General features: G+C 35.5%; 1 protein-coding gene across 2 annotated transcripts in view; it reads left to right on the top strand.

Moving 5' to 3' along the window:
- Positions 1-20,624, top strand: part of TRPC1 (transient receptor potential cation channel subfamily C member 1) — a 64,461-nt gene that overhangs the window by 12,747 nt on the left and 31,090 nt on the right. The window contains exons 3-6 of one of the 2 annotated variants that reach the window (XM_022582675.3): positions 5,239-5,340; positions 9,544-9,746; positions 15,208-15,339; positions 17,545-17,740. In XM_022582675.3, coding sequence (XP_022438383.1) covers positions 5,239-5,340; positions 9,544-9,746; positions 15,208-15,339; positions 17,545-17,740 — 633 coding nt within the window. The remainder of the gene's footprint in view (positions 1-5,238; positions 5,341-9,543; positions 9,747-15,207; positions 15,340-17,544; positions 17,741-20,624) is intronic. The other variant, XM_022582677.3, reaches the window with a different exon arrangement.

Here is a 20,624-nt window from a genome sequence, read left to right as displayed (position 1 = left end):
TACATATTTAGAGTAGAAATAAATTGCTTTCCCAGAAATTTCATTTATCCAGAACACCCCCGAGAACCAGGAAGTAAGTGAAAAATACCTCTGAGCAGCCAGGGTAGATGGCGGTGAAGTTTCCCATTTATGAGCTTTATCATAGGGGTAATTCTGGAGTCCTCCTTCAAAATCTGTTTTTTCTTACTTTAGATTCCACTTTAACAAGCTTACTTAGTTTTCTAATCCATAGAGAATTACAGGGGCAACAGAAAGGGCATGAGGCTGCAGTGGAAAAAAATTAGGCACAGTACCTCTGACTCTATTTAAAGAGGTCAATAGCATTAGACACCTGTTAATCTCTAAGGGTACTGTATGTTAGAGTGGTAATTGCTATTTATAACAATGGCCCAGAGTCAGTAAGGGAAAGTTAAATTATACTCAGTATGTATTACTTGACGAAAGAAGAATATATATAGTACTTCTGAAAGCAGAAAACTTCCATCAAATTTGTTTAAATTTCAAAGTTAAACACTTAAAGGCATAAGCTTCAGTTACCTATAAAATAATGTCACAAAGAAAGTCTCTGATGATTCTATGTAAAAGAGGTATTAGGGTATTGATACAATAATCATTTTGTCTTTTTACATGTAAGATTCTATGTATATAAAATGTCTGCAGTATACATGGTTCTTTCACATACCTGATCACATTTGAACATCATAGGCAGCCTGTCTAGATATTATATTTTTTATAGATCAGAAAACTGAGGCTCATAGACTGTAATGAATTGCCCAAAGTTCTAAAATAAGTAAGGGCAAAGCTAAGATTGAAGCTAACCTTTTGACTGCAAATCCCATGCTCTTTCCAGTTCACTGTGTTCCGTCTTCAATTACCTATGTCTTATCTGTCAGTCAACAGATGTCCAAGGCCTTTGGTTGGGTGTGACTGTGGAAATGAATATGTAAAACATGAGTTCTGTACTAAAGGATGTTAAAACCAATTGGACAATGAAAGTGCATATGAATTTTAAATCAATCAAATGATATAAAAGTGTATTTCATAAGTGCTGGGTGGTAATAGTACTTGACCCTTGTATGTCGCTTTGAGGTTACAAAGTGCTTTCATGTATTTTATCTTGTGTTATACTAGTGGCTCTCAACCGGCAGTTTTGTCCCTTGGGGGACATTTGGCAATGTCTGGGAACATTTATGGTTTTGCGGCTTGTGGGTGGGTTAGTACTGGCGTGTGGCGGGTAGAAGGTAAGGGCGTTGCTAATCATCCTACAGTGAACAGGACAGCCCCCCACAATAACGAATTATCTGGCCTCAAATGTCAATAGTGACACCATTGAGAAACCCTGTTTTATACCTAAACTTTTGTGGTTCACAACAAATGTTTTGGAGACATAGGAAAGAGGAGATCGCTGTGGTTTAGAGCTAGCAAGAAAGGTTTCATGGAAGAATGGCAGTTGAGCTCAGCCTTGAAATATTAATAATTGCTAATATTTATATAGTTCTACTGTGTGACAGGAATCTTAAATATATATTCACTTCCTTAATCCTTACAACAGTTCTATGAGATAGGTGCTATTATTATCCCCATTTTATAGAGGAGGAAACCATGGTACAGAAGGTTTCAGTAACATGCCCAAAGTTACTCTGTAAATGCCAGATCTGGAATCTGAACCCAGGTTCTGGCTCCAGAGTCCATGCTTTTACCTGCTACCTAAAACTACTGTAAAACAGGAGGTGGAGAAGGATGTAAACAAAGGCATGTAAATGTATATTCTTGAGACAGTGAATTGACTTAGCCTTTTTGAACAAAATATTTGGGTTGGATAGTAGTGGAAAATAACTGGAAAAATAACTAAGACAAAACTGATGAAAAGGGCTTGAATGCCAGTCTAAGGAATTTGGCTTTTATATGATAGATAGTGAGATCATTAAATAATTTTTGAGTAAGGATGTGATGTGTCCAATGGTATTTTAGAAAAACTAATGTAGTGGCTGTGTTCAGTACAGATTAAAAAATGGGAAGTGGGTAGGGCTATAAATAGCTTGGGTGAGCAGTTTTTATAATAATCCAGATGTGAAGAGGTTAAAGCCTGAACTGGAATAGTGGCTATAAGAATGGGGAAAAAATGGCAGATGTGAGAGATGTTATGAAGGAAGAATTGATAGAACTTAGTATTTAAATTTGGAGGGGGGTATTGAGAAGGAGTCCAAGATGATTTGAAAATCTTAAACATGCGTTACTGGGAGAATGATGCAAGAAAAACAGGAAGTTAAGTCAAACTTGGGGCAGAGAACTGTGAATTCTGGTTTTAGCCTTGTTTATTTTGGGGCTATCAGGCAGTTTCCAGTGGAAAGCTGACATCTCTAGGGAGAGGCTGGGCTGGAGAGATACAGCAGTCGTGGCCATGGAGATGACCCGACATCATGAGAGTGGATGAAATCATAGAGAAGAGCAAACAACTAGTGCTGATTCTTTCTCAGGGAGCATCTACATTAAAAAAGGGCATTAGAAGGAAAGGGTTTCATTAAAGGAGTTAGGATATGCAACGTTGTGAAAACCAAAGAAACGGTTTTATTACATTGCTGAGAAATCAAGGAAAATGGTAGGAAAGGCCATTGGATTTTGAAACTGGCATCAGTAGAATTAGAGAAAATGACACGCATGAGCTTGAGAGTGAGAGTGAAAGAAAACTCTAGTGGTGAGAGAAAGAGAGGATCATGTCAATTAGCAAAGAGTGAGGAAGTATTTCATGTTTTGGGAGGTTTGGGGAGGTGAGGGCTGGGACTGGTGTTTCTGCGAAGGAAGGACCAAGGTCCTGTAGAAGACCAGAGCACTAAATAGAATACCTAGGTGGAAAATTTAGCTTTGGGAAGGAATGAAATAAATGAGTATCTGAGCTTTGAGGAGAGAGTATGGGAATTGTTGAAAAGACAAATTCTGAGGTGAGAAGGGAGATAGTAACCTCATTAATACATAATAGGTGTGTACTGAATAGATTTTAATAAAGAATGGTCAAATATCTGTGAAAAATTAGGAAGCAAAACTAATGAGGACATTTGTATACCTAGAGATACTTAAATAATTTAAAACATTTTTCCCTTCGGAGCTGCCTTTGATATATCAAGTAACAGCATTGTGCAGAATAAGTCCAGGGCAACTCCTTACATGACTTTTTTACATAAATTTTTTTATACCTGAAGCTTATCCTTTTAAGCCTTGAAAGATTTAACATGACTCTTTCTTTATTCTTTACTAAACAGTATATCTGAATATAATTTAACTTTACCATCGTAAGTGGGAATCATTGAGAGTTTAATCATTTTACTTTGCTTCATATAGTCTGAGACTATTGACACGTTTTCCCTTACATTAAGTGGCTTCAGACTGCTTTGTATTGATAGTGATTTTGCTATGCTGATATTTTATCTTCTCAATGATCAACTTTTAGCCGTTTTTCATCCTTCCTCCCTTCTCTGTTGGTTTTAATCTAGCCTGTAGGGTACTTGGGAAAGCCAGGTGTCTGTCATTTATGGACAACTCGAAGTCGGTGTGGGTGAGGCAGTTGTTTCTAGGAAAGAATGCCCATGAAGTTCGTTTGTGACAGCTCAGTATGGTTTGGGGAGAAATTTGCAGCTACATCCATGGCTATGTTTCAGATGATTGGAGTTGCCTGGTGTTTTGACTTCGAGAGCAGTGGCATTACTATAGGTAGCTTTATAGGTTAAAATTAAAAACCATAAATGAACTGTTTAGTAGTAATGAACACATGGTTCTTTTTGCTTGTTTGCTTCACCTGACCAAGTACAGTAAAAACTGAAGAGAAACGTTTGTAAAGCAGAAGAATAATAGTGCTAGCTTTTAAAGAATAGGCTACAGCCCAGTGAACCCTAAAATGTTTAAGGGATAAAATAATGAATTAAATTTCCCATGAGGGTGGGGAGTTTTCCCTGTAGGAATACATAGGCAGTTCCTAATGGTTGAATGTGACCCCAACCCAATTATTTGGGGTGCTTAGTCCTATTTTTAGACATCCAGATGAAGTCTGCCATTTTTAGTCCTGTTTTTGACATCTAGAGAAAGTGGATGAAAGCTTCCTTTTCAGCTACAAAGAATATTAAAGATCTGGTATAATTTCATTTTCATGGGAGAGAATATTGATTTAAATAGTTGTTAAACAGTATAATCATTTAAAAATGTACAGGGTACATTTTTAAATAATCAGGGTATTTTCTTAGAGTAAATCATTACCTATCCCCACTTTTTGCTTCTGCCTTTATGGTTTTCCTTAAAAAACAAAACAAAGCAAAACAAAAAGAAACCCCAAACCTGATGTCTCACTTGCCAAGTATCACAAATAGGACTGAAGAGTTTGTTATATCGAAAAGTTGAAAAATCTCCATTTCCTCAGCTTCTATTTAATTACTTTTTCCTCCTGTCAAAGTTGGAGCTTCAAAATGACCTATAGTTTGGGAGTAAAACTATAAAGTCACTTCTCCGGCTTGTCTCTAAGGACATTGGTATCCTAGTTCTTTGTGATTTTTACTTGCTAAGATTGCTGATGTTGGGAATTTCCTGGTGGCCCAGTGGTTACGACTCAGCGCTTTCACTGCTGTGGCCTGGGTTCGATCCCTGGTCAGCGAACTAAGATCCCGCAATCAGTGTGGCACCACCAACAAAAAGAAAAAGATTGCTAATATTAATGCCATATTTGTACCATTTCAGTCAGCCGTGTGTGCTTTAAAGATGAGAACAGAGGGGCTCCGCCTTCTGTTAACATGTTTTTCATTGTCCCCTAGCCTCATGGTTGCATTATCATTTTTATCAGACAGAAAACAATCCTTTACCTGTAGTAATTGTTCTTGGCAATTTCTTTTATAGATTTGGAGTAATGAAGATTCTTTTGGTCCAAAGTTCGAGAGTAAACATCTTGAAAAAAATAACATATCAACTAAACTGCATAGATCAGCACTGTTTCATTAATAAACCCCACTATCAAGCATTCATTATTTTACCAGCTCATTCAGTGAAACCAGGACAAAAATATGTGTGTTATGGTACACTGAAGTACTGCCAAGGCTAGCAAATGTACTATTCGGACAGTCTAAATTTTTAAAAATTTAGTATTACTGTATATAATACAGTTTAAATTTAAAAAAATAGTTTTCTTTATGAATTAGTAAAAATAAATAGTTTACCTTTTTATCCTCCATTTTCATTTTTAACCTTTTTTTTTTTTTAAAGTCTGCAGATGCACTTTTGGTGGCAATCGACTCTGAAGTAGTGGGAGCTGTTGATATACTACTTAATCATCGACCAAAACGATCATCAAGACCAACTATAGTAGTTAGTACTCTTAAATATTTATTAATTCGGATTTTTAAACCAAAATAGATCTCCTGCCCCACTGCCATTTTTTTCTCCCTCCCCTCCAATTTGCTTTGTTTTAAAGAAATAGATTTTTTTTTTACTCTGTAAAATATTGCTTTAAAGTAAGTAGACATTTGCAAGAATAATTAATGTTGCTCTCAGGAAACCGTATTAAAATTCATGATATTTCTATAATTTTGCCAGTGTGATCCAGTATTTTTAGTTTGGAACATTCTGCAGGTTAAGTTGAAAATACAGATTAGCTTCCAGGTGCATTTAAAAGTTAAATATAAACAGTGACACCATAGAACTGGAAGAAAATGTAGGTGAATATTTGACTGGGAGGGAAGGACTTTGGAGAAAAATCACAGTGGCACAGGCTTTGGCTGTATAGAAGTTAAACTTCTAGAATTAAGACATCAGGCAAAATTTAGAAAGCAGATGGATAACTTTCAAAAGATATTTCCAGCATATATCAAATTCATAATCTTAATATTAGATGAATTGATGAAAAACATCAAAATCAATAAAAGACATGGAAAAATCTCAAAAGAAAGTACAAAATATTAAATCTTACTAATAATCAAATACGAGGTGCTAATTTTTGCTTATCAAACAGCAAATTTTTTGTAAAAACTAATAACCATTGATGGCAAAGGTGTAGCACAGCCTCATACACCACTGGAAGAGGGTATTTTGAAAAGTAGTTTGGCAGGATATGTCATAAACAAGAAAGATGTTCATATTCTTGAACCTAGCGCTTCCTCCTCTAGGAATTTGTAAAGGAAATGGTCAGAAATGTGGACAGAAATGTTACTTGTAATCTTATTTGTGGCAATGAAAAAACCATGTGACACAATCTAAACATCCCAAAATAGAAGATTGGAAACATAAATAATTACATATATATTAACATGATATTTTTAAAAGGAATAATTAGGAACGTGAAAAAATATGATACAGAAGGGAAAAAATGAGAATAGTAAACTGTACATATAATATGATCTGAGATTAAAAATATGCACAGAAAAGGAACTGTATGGAAATGTAGCAAAATGTTACCTAACAGCAGTCATCACATTGCCAAATTTAAGGATATTTTTCCTTACTTTAAAATTTTTCTTTATTGCTTTTGTAACTAGGAAGATAGTCACTAATAATTAAATAAATTCTACTGTAAAAATGAGATATTTGGGGCTTACCTAGTGGCGCAGTGGTTGAGAGTCCGCCTGCCGATGCAGGGGACACGGGTTTGTGCCCCAGTCTGGGAGGATCCCACATGCCGCGGAGCGGCTGGGCCCGTGAGCCATGGCCGCTGAGACTGTGCGTCCGGAGCCTGTGCTCCGCAATGGGAGAGGCCACAGCAGTGAGAGGCCTGCGTACCACAAAAAAAAAAAAAAAAAAAAAAGAAGAGATATTTGTTGTGTATCAAAATTTTAAAGTTATAACATTCATTATTGGTGAGGATGTAGTAAAACAATCAGTAAAAATTAATTTCTGGGAGTGTAAACTGGCTATACTCAGAAGAAAAATATTGTTTTAAGAAAGAATTATAAATTGGTTGCAAATTATCTGCCATATTCTGAGAGCGATAAGAAGCTCCCCTAAATTCCATACTTTATCATATATTAACTGAAATATTTTTCTCTCATTTAAACTATTACAAAGTTTGTGTAAGCATGACTTTCTCCAGAGGATAGTTCCAACTAGTTTAAGTGGTGGTAGGCAGCCAACAAGAGTAGAGAAAAAAGGGCCAATAACATAACTCCTATCCAAAAGATCAGAAATGATCAGAAATCCTATTCAATTTTCTGACACCTATCCTGCAGTTACTAGTATATTTTGGTATACCTATTCCACCTTCTAGCCTTTTAATCCATTTACACTCTTAGGGAGGGTGAGTGTAGTGTGCCAGGGTATTGGAGCAACTGACTGATATCATTTCATCACCATTGTCACTGCCAATCGAATACTGAGTTGTAAGGGTGGGCAGTCCTCACCTACTCAATGAAAGAACACTTTTTACACTATCTCTAACAAAGAAAGTTATCCAGCCTTTGCCTGAATACTTCCAGTGACAAGATCACATTTTAATGGCCTCATTACAACTGGACAGGCAGTATCAAATATTTTTATATACTTTTTTTTTTACCACCTCAGTGAATTCATTTTTTATTCTTGGCTTATCAAAATTGTCTTTTGATAAATTTTCACTTTTAAATACAGGGTTTTTTTTTTGATAGTATGTAGATTATATTATGAGCATTGAAATTAGGAACTTTAATCATCTATCTCTAATAGTGTTTTTCATACAGTTAATTATGTTTCATAGGAAAAATAAGGACCATTTTTTTTCTTAAGGGATTAAATATGATTTTCTCCTCTTTATAACCTCTTTTTTTTGTAATTAGGGAGAATGGAATAAATTTTTAGATTTTTCTGTAATTTTAAAATAAATTCATTAATTTGAAGTCCCCAATAAATAGATGGGAAGTGTATAAACAAACTATTCATAAGAGAGGAAAAAAAAGATAAGAATGTCAGAAAATACTAGAATTTACCAGTAATCAAAGAAAAATAAATTAATATTTCATGATAGTTTTTTTCACTCATAAATTGGGAGTGATCATGCTCAGTGCTGGTGAGTAAACCTTAGTGGGTGGGTACATTCCTATATTATTGGTAATATAAACTATTAAAAGGACTTTGATAATATGTATAAAAAGCTTCAAAATTGTTCATGGCCTTCAGACCTATAATTCCACTTCAGGGGTTCTATGTTAATGAGATAATCCTGAATTTTGAAAAAGCTGTATTCATAAAGATGTTTGTGGTAGTATTATTTATATTAGCAAAATAAAATATCTTGAACATAGAGTCTATGAACTTCCTTAAACTGCATGCAAAATTCTGTACATGAATTTTTTTTCCAGAAGATTCTGGGTTATATCTTTATGAGATCATTATAAGGGTCCTTGATCTTCAAAATCTTAAGGACCATTGTTTTTAATCGTTGGTGCCAAGTCATTCATGCCAAAGTTGCCCTTAAAAAGCGGGTGTGGTGGAGAAAGGACTAAAAGGAAATACTGTAAAATGTTTTGGGTAGTAGGAACATGGGCATTTTTATTCTTTCTGCTTTTGCATATTTTTCAGATATTTTATAATGTGTACACTACTTTTACAATGTTAATAAAAATTACAAAAATTAACAGTGAACTTGATGAGCTTATACTATGGAATCAAACAGCTCACAGGAAAACATCTGTGAAAAAGTGATAAGTATTAGAAAGAATATGTAATAGTCATAAAATAGTCAACCTTCTTTATTTAATCCTGCTCTTTATTTACTAATGTTTCTTTCCTCGTGTCATGCAATCACCAGGCATGAGCCCATGTAGTGAAAGGAGCTCAGCATCCAGAATAACACTCAGCTGGGGTCTATCTGCACTTTGCCACTCTGTTGTCGTAGCTCGGGCACATTAACTTCTCTGAGCCTCAGTTTCTTCATGGGGATTATAATGTTCAATTTTGCAGGCTATTGGGATTAAATGAGATGATAAATGTACACTGCCTAATAGTTCCAGGAGCTATGATTGTTAGTGTTTTTGTGCATTTGTAACAGGAAGTAGTATAGGTGGTGTTTGAGAATATGTAGAGAATTACACAAAATGAAGAGTGCCTCCTATTATTCCTTTCAAGTAACTTCATTGCTATCAATGTGGCAAGGTTTTGCCATAGAGGTGGAATTAAACTTTTTTTTCTCGTGCATTTATATTTTGCCTACTTTTAACATTTCTGTTTTTCCATTATATTGTTTTTCTAAAATTCTTGTTCTTTATCCTTGTCATGCATGTTTCCATAATCCTGTGAAAATGAAACACTTTCTCCTAAAGTATTTCTCTAGATATCCACACTTCTTCTTTGTTAGGAAAACAGAAGTCTGGCTGTATGAACATTTCCTATTGAAGATTTTGTCTGTCATGATTATATTGCATTTATTAACTAAAGTTAAGTTTTGAGGTTTCAAAAAAGATTTGATCCTCGAAAATGTTTATCATATTCCTCAAAATAATTTTTATATCCTTTGTGCATTCAATATTTTTCATTACATTTTTTAGATAAATGTTTTTTTGAAGTCACAAATAAGAACTTTTGGACGTTTATATAAATATTTTTCAGAAACTAATGGAGCGAATTCAGAATCCTGAGTATTCAACAACTATGGATGTTGCACCTGTCATTTTAGCTGCTCATCGTAACAACTATGAAATTCTTACAATGCTGTTAAAACAGGATGTATCTCTACCTAAGCCCCACGCGGTTGGCTGTGAATGTACATTGTGTTCTGCAAAAAACAAAAAGGACAGCCTCCGACATTCCAGGTCAGAAAATTAAGGTTTAAATTAAGATGTATGATGCAGTAAGGTATATGTCAATGAAGTTTTTGTTGTTGTTGTTCTTTCTATGTCTACTTTAAGAAATATGGTACTGCAATGACTAATGAAAGCCAGACTTCTAGCTCCTTTGCTTAATACAATGAGTTCTGCATTTTAAAGAAGTATTTACTAAATGATGAATAATTAGGAAAAAATTTCAAATAATGAATAAGGTTTATCTCATACTTCTGCTGGTCAGGGATGGGGTCACTATTTGCTTTTTAAAAGCAGAGTTTATTAATCTAAGAGAATTTCCAAGCACTGGAAGGGGTAGAGATACCACTTCCTGTCTTATTTATAAGAAAATAAAAACTATTATCTATCTAACTAGATATTCAACCTGTTATGCCTCTTTTTCCCCTCTCACACAGTATTTGAGTCTTCTTCTCTTCCCATTCTCCCCAGTCAAAAATATTAAGAACAACTGAGGAGTGAATGAACAAGAAAGTACCCCTTCTTGGACAGGTTGAGCAAGATCACACATGTGCACGTTGTATAAGGTGTATGGTCTGGGCTAGACTTGAGAATCTAATTTTCAGCATATGCCTTTATGTATATATTATCTACATAGTAGTCAAATATAGTTGAAATCGTATCAAGTATAGCATTTACTACAGAAAATGTGGTTTGGAAGTCCGAGGTCATCCGTTGACATTGTTTTCTAGTTAAGGATTGTTGTGCAGTATATTTGAAATTAGCTTTAAAGCTGTAAACCATCCACCCTCCCTCCTTCCTCACCTTTCAACAGATAGTCACAAATCCATAAATTGGAAAAGTCTCCTGGGAATCAATTTAATGTTTACTTGCAGAGATTGTACTGGATATTTTTTCTATTTTTTTAAATTAATTAATTAATTTATTTTTGGCTGTGTTGGCTCTAGAGCACAGGCTCAGTAGTTGTGGTGCATGGGCTTAGTTGCTCTGGGGCATGTGGGATCTTCCCAGACCAGGGCTGGTACCCATGTCGCCTGCATTGGCAGGCGGATTCTTAACCACTGCGCCACCAGGGAAGTCCCTCTATTTTCAAGTCTATTTTACAATGAGATCTGTGTTTCTCTTTGATAAGATCTGGTTAATAGCTATGCCAATTTCATTTAACTTTTTAGTTTTAAAATGACTGGTCTATGGGGAATTCCCTGGCAATCCAGTGATTAGGACTCTGCTTTCACTGCCAAGGGCAGTGTCAGTGAAGTTGATAGGGCAGTTTCAGTTCCTGGTTAGGGAACTAAGATCCTGCAAGCCATGCAGCTTGGCAAATAAAATAAAATACTCTATAAAATGACAAGCAGAAATGATCTTTAAGACTTCTTCTAGTATTAAAATCCTTTATTAATACTAAATATAAATATTTTTCAAATATTATTAAATATTATTAGGTATGCTTATTAAATATGTGTGTAGTTTAAGCAGTTGGAGGTGAGGGGTTGGAGCTGGAGAAAACACTTTACCTGTCTTGGTTTGAGGTGTGGAAAAAGCTTGTTTTGAAAGTTTTTAGAGGAGCTGTGGCTTGAGCTCAGTGTTTAATAATTATGGATGAGAATTAACAGGTAAAAGGCATTTTACACAGTACGTGAGTGTGGTTTACTTAGGGATGGTCTGGTATATCTGTTGAAGACATTGAGAGAGTTTGTTATTGATGTTTGAGAAAACAGTTATAGCAAATGTCAAAGGGATCTGACTGAAGTCATTTCCAGGAATTGCTAAGCAGACCTGCAGGAGAAAAGGAAGCTAACAAATGAGTAAGGGATGGGTAAAGGTTTCAGTGACGTTGAAGAGTTAGTATACTAGCAATAAGGAAGAAAGGCAATCTGTATTTCTAAGATGTTGGGTTTTAAATTTCAGAGATGATGCAGTGCCAGGTGATGCAGTCTTGCCGTTTGCAACAACGTGATGGAGCTTGAGGGCATTATGCTAAGTGAAATAAGTCAGACGGAGAAAGACAAACACCATATGATTTCACTTGTATGTGGAATGTAAGACACAAACAAACAGTCTGTGAGTTAGTTGGAGAAGGCATTCAAAGTTGCAGCCATTTCTCAAGAGTTCCCTTGAGGAACTTTTTCTTTTTATCAGACTTTCTAATGCTTGGCACACATGCCTAATTTTTTAGTCAGCCAGGGATTTGTGGAGACTATATATGAATCCTTGTATATCTTTTCTCATTTCCAAGATCTCCCTATTAAATTTCTGATTGGTCCACTCTTTGTCTCAAATCAGACTGCAAGCTTGGTCTTGCAAAGCTGCAGGTTTTCCTTGTTCATCTCTACTAAGTCTAATCCTTTCAGCCAGCAGAGCTGTAGGTTTTTGCTTCCCAATGAATTGATTTTTACCCTTTTAGCACAAAGATACAGATTTACCAGCTTCAGGCTGGAAAACTGCAGTTCTCATTGAGCGAACTGGAGGCAGAGGTGAAGAGGTAGCCTCAGGTGAGAAGGCTGCGGATTCCAGCCATTCCTGCCTGAAGCTCTGGCAGTTTTCCAATAATTGATTCTCAATAGACAATTTCCAGTGACCTGAAATAGTTGATTTTTTAAAAAAAATTTGTCCATTTTTATGCATATATTTTGTGTAGTGAAATCACTGACCTCTTCATATCCCAGCATTACTTTTTTTTTTTTTTGGTACGCGCCTCTCACTGTTGTGGCCTCTCCCGTTGCGGAGAACAGGCTCCGGACGCGCAGGCTCAGTGGCCATGGCTCACGGGCCCAGCGGCTCCGCGGCATGTGGGATCTTCCCGGACTGGGGCACGAACCCGTGTCCCCTGCATCGGCAGGCAGACTCCCAACCACTGCACCACCAGGGAAGCCCCCACCATTACTTTTGATAGTGTTTTGAATACCAAAAATGACAGATTTAATAAAGCGAGGCAGCCTCATTACTTTTGAGATTATATCTAATTGCTTTCCATACTATGGCTATTCCATTATTACTCCAGCATAGTTGGTTGCCACCAGTACTAGCAGTCACTCTTCCTGTGCATTTTGTCACTAATCCATATTTTGAGACATGACTATGTAGGTTAATACAAAAGTCATTTTTAGAGACAATCTGATAAAATTAATTACTCTAAAAATTAATTGCTATGATGGAAACAGAAAGATAAGTTACTCAATTATATATATTTTTCTCAAGTTTTTGGACAGTTTTGGTATAGGCAAATACCTCTGTAGAAATCCTTACTTAAGATACAGGTAATTGTACTTGTTAATTAAATATCTAGATCAGAGCTGGATTTCATAAAAATTGTTTTCTTAGAAATGCATTATATAGAAAAAAATGCTTTGTATAGAGTCTATTTTTGTTTCTAAGTAAGACATGAGACCTATCAGGTAAATAAGGAATATTTCAATAAATTTGTTACATAAAAGTTTTAAATTTCCATACAGAAAAATTCCATTGCAAACAAAGTAAAAGACAAACAACCAACGAGAGAAAAGTATTTAAAACATTTTTGACTAGACAGAGGGCTAATTTCTTTTATATATAAAGAGGTTTTACAAATTGGTGATTTAAAAAAAAAACACCAGAAAAATAGGCTAATGCAAATGAACAGGTAGTTTACAGAAGTATAAACAAATAGTAAGCATGAAAAGATGCTTAAGCTTCTAAAGAAATTCAGAGTAATACAACTCTTAAAATTCCATTTTTCATCTGTTAGGGTAGCAATGTACTAATGAAGATGTAGGGGAAAATGAACTCTCCTTATTGTTAGTGCTTTGGAAACATCTACCAGAATTTAAAATGCACATGGTGTTTTATCCAGCAGTTCTGAATGTGCAAAGGGTATATGAACTAAAGAATAATCAGTTGTACATTATTTATGGAAGTAAAAAATCAGAAACAACCTAAAGTTCCATTAATGGAGATTGTATGGACTGCCATCAAATGGAAAACCATCCAGTTTTAGGAAATAACGAGATGACTCTATATGTAGTGACATAGAAATAGTTGTCCCTTCTAGAGAATGTCACACAGAGTGAAGTAAGTCAGAAAGAGAAAATCGAATATCGTATAATAACGCGTATATGTGGAATCTAAAAAAGTGGTACAGATGATCTTATTTGCAAAGCAGAAATAGAGACACAGACGTAGAGAACAAATGTATGGATACCAAGGGGGAAAGGGGTAGGGTGGGAGGAATTGGGAGACTGACACATATCCATTACTGATGCTATGTATAAAATAGACAACTGATGGGAACATACTGTACAGCACAGGGAGCTCTACCTAATGCACTGTGGTGACCTAAATGGGAGGGAAGCCCAAAAGAGAGAGGATATCTGTATGTATGGCAGATTCATTTTGTTGTGCAGTGGAGGCTAACACAACATTGTAAAGCAACCATACTGCAATAAAAATTAATTTAAAAAAAGAAATAAAGAAAGAAAAAAAATTTAAAAAGTGTCTTGGAAATTCAGATGCAATAAATTTCACCTAAGAATTTTAGGGTTGTAGGCTTGTCACAAAAGTAGCATGAAAGCTGATTCCTTATGAATAACCAAAAATTGATAAAAATCAATAAATATAGAAAAGAAAAAAGAAGAAATAGTTGTCCCTGTACACAGTGTATCTGATTATGTTTGTGTGTGAATAGAAAATATCAGGAAAGATTTTCATAACTCTCTGAAATCTGACTCTCTTTGAGGAGTGGAGTTGGTGGAAGGAGGAGAATTGGGGAGCATTATGTTTCTAAACTGCTTGCTTTTTTTTAAACAAGCATATATTAAATTTGTATTTAAAAGAAAAAATATTTATATAATATCTACCAAATTTTAAATTAAGAATTATATATTTATAAATGAAAGAATTATAGCAAAATTTTTCTGACTTGGTTCCTATTTAGATATTGATTATAAACATTAATTAGTTTACGGAAGGTAAAGGGAATACTTTTCTATTAGTTAGAGGTTAGACATAAATCAATGATTTCATTCTTAAGATTTGAAAGGTCTTTCAAAAATAACCTGGTTGAATGAGTCATGTGTTATATATATGTAGCATATTAAAGTAAACTTATCACTGGGGAAGGAAAATTTAATGATCATCCATATCATATTCAAAATGTATTAGTTATTAACATATTTCATTTAAAATAATACTGAGTTCAGGAATAGAAATTTTTTAATTAAATTGAATTGAAGGATACAAAATTTTGAATCTATGAAAACAAATACTAAAACAATTTCTTTATAAGCAGTAGATATAAAAAATTGCAATATTTATATTTCAAAATATTTATTTTTAAGTTTTTTTCTTTTTATGCAGGTTACCTTATAATAAGTATTTTATAGTTTTATTTTCTTTCAATTTTATAATACTTTAAATTTATGAAAATTATAGGCTAAAGATACTGATCATATTTATCTAATAAATTTGTTTTACATTATGGAATCAAATTTTATCACAGGTTTCGTCTTGATATATATCGCTGCTTGGCCAGTCCAGCTTTAATAATGTTAACAGAGGAGGATCCAATTCTGCGAGCATTTGAACTTAGTGCTGATTTAAAAGAACTAAGCCTTGTGGAGGTGGAATTCAGGTGGGAATGAATGGAAATTGTAAATTTTTTTAAAAAATTTATTTTATTTATTTACTTTTGGCTGTGTTGGGTCTTCGTTGCTGTGCACAGGCTTTCTCTAGTTGTGGTGAGCGGAGGCTACTCTTCATTGCAATGCAGTGGCTTCTCTTGTTGCGGAGCATCGGCTCTAGGTGCATGAGCTTCAGTAGTTGCAGCACACGGGCTCGGTAGTTGTGGCTCACAGGCTCTAGAGTGCAGGCTCAGTAGTTGTGCCACACGGGTTTAGTTGCTCCACGGCATTTGGGATCTTCCCGGACCAGGGTTCGAACCCATGTCCCCTGCATTGGCAGGCGGATTATTAACCACTGCGCCACCAGGGAAGCCCTGGAAATTGTAAATTATCTCTTTGTTTTCCAGAATATTTTCAGCCTGAGTTTTTTCATAGGCCAAATTATCATTTATTTATCTACGTTTGATCCAAAATGACCAAACCTTGCTGCCACATACTTGGGATTTTCCTTTTCCCTCAGTGGAATAGACCCCAGTACCACTTACGTCACTCCTTCCCCATCTTCCTTCTTCCACTCTTCCACCACCCTTAAATCCCTACTTTGTTCAGCATTGCCGGAGGCATTCTAAGGCAGTGTGAAGAGTAGTGGGAATGGTAGCCTTAAGCAAGAAAAAACTTATTTATAACTGCTCTCTGTCCTACTCCCTTCATTCCTAGATTCTGTAATCATCCTTGGAGCCCGATCCTTCATAACTTTCAGAAGCATATAGAATGCTTTTTGTATGTCAGGGACATTCCACACACCCAGACTTTGTCCCTTTTCACTGTTTGGTGAGATTTTCTAGTAGGAGAAACATAGCATGTAGACATAAAATTGATTAGACTGCAACTAGATTCCTAGACTAAGAAGTAGGTAATACGTTGTTTGTTAAAGAAATTCAACTACTGGGCTTCCCTGGTGGCGCATTGGTTAAGAATCCACCTGCCAATGCAGGGGACACGGTTTCGATCCCTGGTCTGGGAAGATCCCACATGCTGCGGAGCAGCTAAGCCTGTGCACCACAACTACTGAAGCCCTCGTGCCTAGAGCCCATGCTCCGCAACAAGAGAAGCCACCACAGTGAGAAGCCCGCGCAGTGCAACGAAGAGTAGCCCCCGCTCACCACAACTAGAGAAAGCCTGTATGCAGCAACGCAGCCAAAGATAAATAAATAAATAAATAATTTTTTTTTTTAAAGAAATTCAACTACTTATTCTTAGGTAATTTTGGTTACATAGTAAGTGGCAAGAATGGATGAAAAAATGTTAGCTGGTGAGGAAAACTTTTTAATTCCTTGAGTTATAATTTTATGCAGCCAGTTCATGGAAAATCCCATTGGAAAAAAAAAATTAATCAATGGGAAATCTCCCTATTTTCCCTTCCTTTCCCTTTAAAAAAACTGAATGAAAAATTATTTTCTGAAATCTAACCCCAATTAATTCATAATTATTTATTTCTAACTTTATTCTTAAGTTGTTCCACTCAGGCATAAGCTTAATGTAATTGATATTTTAAAAAGGATTATCTACTAAAACTTCTTAGTTTCTCAGAAGTGATTTAGGCTTGCCTTTAATGAGCAGGTAAGTCCTAACTTTCAAGGAATAGTGATTCTGAAAGAGAATTCTGTACTAGGTGTGTTTCAGTAGTTTTCTTTCTAACTTGAATTTTGTTCAAATGAGCACTTTAAAAATGAAACAATACTATTTTAATATCAGAAGTAGCATAAACATGTTGTAGACTATCCTTGAAAAAACTTCCAGTTAAAAATTATATAATAATATTTATTGGATAGCATCAAGATATTACTATCTACTGTTTAGATAAATAATATAAAAGGAAGCTTTATACAAAACTATTATAGAATGAGGGCAAATGAGTTAAGTGAAGAGCTGGTTGGCAAATATTATCAGAACTTCTAGGAATATCAGTATATGTAAGAAAACATTGTGCTTACCTAAGATTATCAGTGTGAACACAGAGAACATAATTGTGTTACAATTTTCCCCAAAGCTATGGAGAATTTATGCACCAGTAGGTTCCTTTGACTGTCAGCACAAAAGATGTTGTGTAGCAGTATCAGAATTAAAATGTTACTGAGTAAAAAATGTTCTAGTGAAAACAGCTTAATTAGAAGATGGAAGTGACATTTCTAATAATAGACTGTTGTACTTTGCAGGAATGACTATGAGGAGCTAGCCCGGCAATGTAAAATGTTTGCTAAAGATTTACTTGCACAAGCCCGGAATTCTCGCGAATTAGAAGTTATCCTAAACCATACATCTAGTGATGAGCCTCTTGACAAACGGGGACTACTAGAAGAAAGAATGAATTTAAGTCGTCTAAAACTTGCTATCAAATATAACCAAAAGGAGGTATGAGGTTTTCTGTGATATATTTAAATTATTTCCTCCACAGCAGTCTGGTGGCTCAGAACAAAGGCTTTGGAGCAATACATCTAGGTTGAGATCCTAGTTCTGCTTCATAAAAACTGTGTGTCCGTGGGAAAGTTATTGAATCTGCCTGAGCTTTAGTTTTAAGAATTAATTAAAGATATATATATATTTAGAGTTTAGTACAATGAGTATAAGCATTAAGCAAGTACTCAATAAATGGTAGTTGCTATTATTTTTAACAATTAACATTAATAATATGGATGTTAATGTAATGTTTTTGCTATATAGTAGCTATGCAGGTAAGATTCTGTAGAGTAAATGCCTTCCTAATGAAGTTTCTATCTTGTGTTTTGTCTGTCATGGGTTTGTATTATTGATCGCTTATAAGTAGTCCTTTCTATAGTAATAGGGCCTTTCTGTTTAGAAGTAAAATATCAGATATTATGTTCCTTATTCTTATTTGTTAATTCATTGTGAAACCCAAAGGTGGAGAGACGTATGCTATGATAACTAAGTTGAATCTGGCTCTCTGGCATAATCCCTTCCTATTAAGGGAAATACCTATTTCTACTCCCCATACACTCACATGCACATGATTCAGGAACTTGAAGAAGGAAGGTATGCATTTTTAACTTCATTTTTTGAGATAATTTATTAGACCTGGATATTTATATGTAGATAATGATGTTCAGTAGAGGGTGTTGGTAAATGGTACTTTTAAGGTATTTCTTCTAAGACCCATTATTCTTACTATCAACATAGATATTGGAATAAAACTTGCTTATCAAATTTATATTAATATAAAAATGGGGCCCCAAACAGATTATGATAGAAGGCAAGATATAGGACCTTTGGTGCTAGGGACAGAGTTTTTTTCTGTTTTTTGTTTTTGTTTTTTTTTTTAACCGGTATGTGGGCCTCTCACTGTTGTGGCCTCTCCCATTGCGGAGCACAGGCTCCGGACGCCCAGGCTCAGCGGCCATGGCTCACGGGCCCAGCCGCTCCGCGGCATGTGGGATCTTCCTGAACTGGGGCACGAACCCGTGTCCCCTGCATCGGCAGGCGGACTCTCAACCACTGTGCCACCAGGGAAGCCCGGGACAGAGTTTTTGATTATCTTGGTTGACAGTTTGAGTCTCCCAATAGCTTTGTGACTCAGGAGATTGATAAAGGAATTATAAGATGTTTACTTTAAAATTACCTAGATTATAAAGCAGAAGCTAACACACCATTGTAAAGCAATTATACTCCAATAAAGATGTTAAACAAATAATAAAATAAAATAACCTAAATATTATATTTCTTATCTAGATCTCTGGCTTCAAATCCTATAATTTTTCTAGTACTCCAGCGTTCTTGCTTAAGGTAGACCATTTATAGGAAAAAAAATTAAGTACAAGAATTTGGATCAGTGTAGCTGTAAGATTATAAATCAGCAACATACCTATGTGGCTTTAAAAGGAAATAAATGCTAATATGTATATGTAGAAACAGAGAAAATAGGAACCCTGATGTAATCTTCCCCTAACATACATTTTGACTGGATCTAATGTTAATTTATTTACTTATGTGTTGCACAACCTAAAATAGACACAAAATACTAGAAAATGATAGAATGAAGATATAACAAAGATACAAAACCAACTTAAGTGCTTGGCAAAAGAACCTCAAAGAAAGGTGGAAAGAACCGAGATTATCCTGGTAAGGGAAGAAAAAACTAAGAGGCAGTTTCCTAATGATATATATATGTATTTCCCTGAAGAACTCACAGAGGATAACCAGGTGTTCCATTCTAAAGAAGAGTAGAGAAAAGGAAAAAGAAGTAGTGGTAATATTTTTAGTTGGAAGGAAGATACTCTGTAATTTTAAGAATTAATGAAAATGTAAATTAGTTTTTTAAACTAGATTTCTAAAAATAATCAAAGGGGAAGATAATATTTTTCCAAATAGTTGGTAGACTTTGTTCAGGTCATACATCCTGAATAACAAACTACTGTGATACTTAGTGGCATAAAACAATATTTCATGGTCATTTTGTAGTAATTTCATGATCATTTTATTATGCTCTTGGGTTCTTTAGGTCAAGAATTAGGAAAGGACACAGCAAGGCTGATTTGTCTCTGCTTCTCCATGTCAAGGACTCAGCTGGAGATAGCTCAAATGATGGGGGGCTACAGTCATTCGAGAGGCTTCTTCACTCATATGTCTGGTGCCTGAGCAGCAGCTGAGGATTCAAACAGGGAGCTCTGAGTGGGCTGGGCGCTCAGGTGGGTGGGTCCATAGAGGGTGGGTCTCCTAAGAACCTAGGACTGGAACCTTGGAGGGGCATGGCTCTCACGGTGGGCTGGCTGCAGGGGGATGGTCTGAGTAGCCTCTGAGGGCTGACCGGAGTGCCTACATGTAGCCTGGTCTTCTTCATAGCATGGTGGCTTCAGGGTAGTAGGACTTTTTACCTGCCAGCTTTTGGCTCCAAGAGCAAGTGTTTCTCAAATAAGGTGGAAGCTGAATGGCCTTTTAAGACCTACCTTCAGAAGTCACATAGCGTCACTTCTTCCAGAATCTACTGGTTAAAGCAATTATAAGATTGTTGAATTGATGGGTAGGTAATATTGGTAGCCCACCTATTGATGAGAGGAGTATCAAAGAATTTGTGTCTATGTTTTAAAACCACCACAGACTTAGAACATCTCCAATTGAAAATTTGTCCTTCCAATTACATATTTAACATTACTGTTAATTAAATCATCATTATATAGTGGAATGGCAAGGGCAGCAGTCACGCCTGAGATTGCTTTGATACTCGGGGGAAGGATGAAACCACTAAGTTTGGGATGCTACTAAACTGGGGAGTTGGTGGGAAGAA

Source organism: Delphinapterus leucas, chromosome 4 (assembly GCF_059928025.1).
Source record: "Delphinapterus leucas isolate spDelLeu-1000000601 "Yukka" chromosome 4, BTC_Dleu_Yukka2, whole genome shotgun sequence".
Taxonomy (NCBI): domain Eukaryota; kingdom Metazoa; phylum Chordata; class Mammalia; order Artiodactyla; family Monodontidae; genus Delphinapterus; species Delphinapterus leucas.
This window is presented reverse-complemented; position numbering and strand designations above follow the sequence as displayed.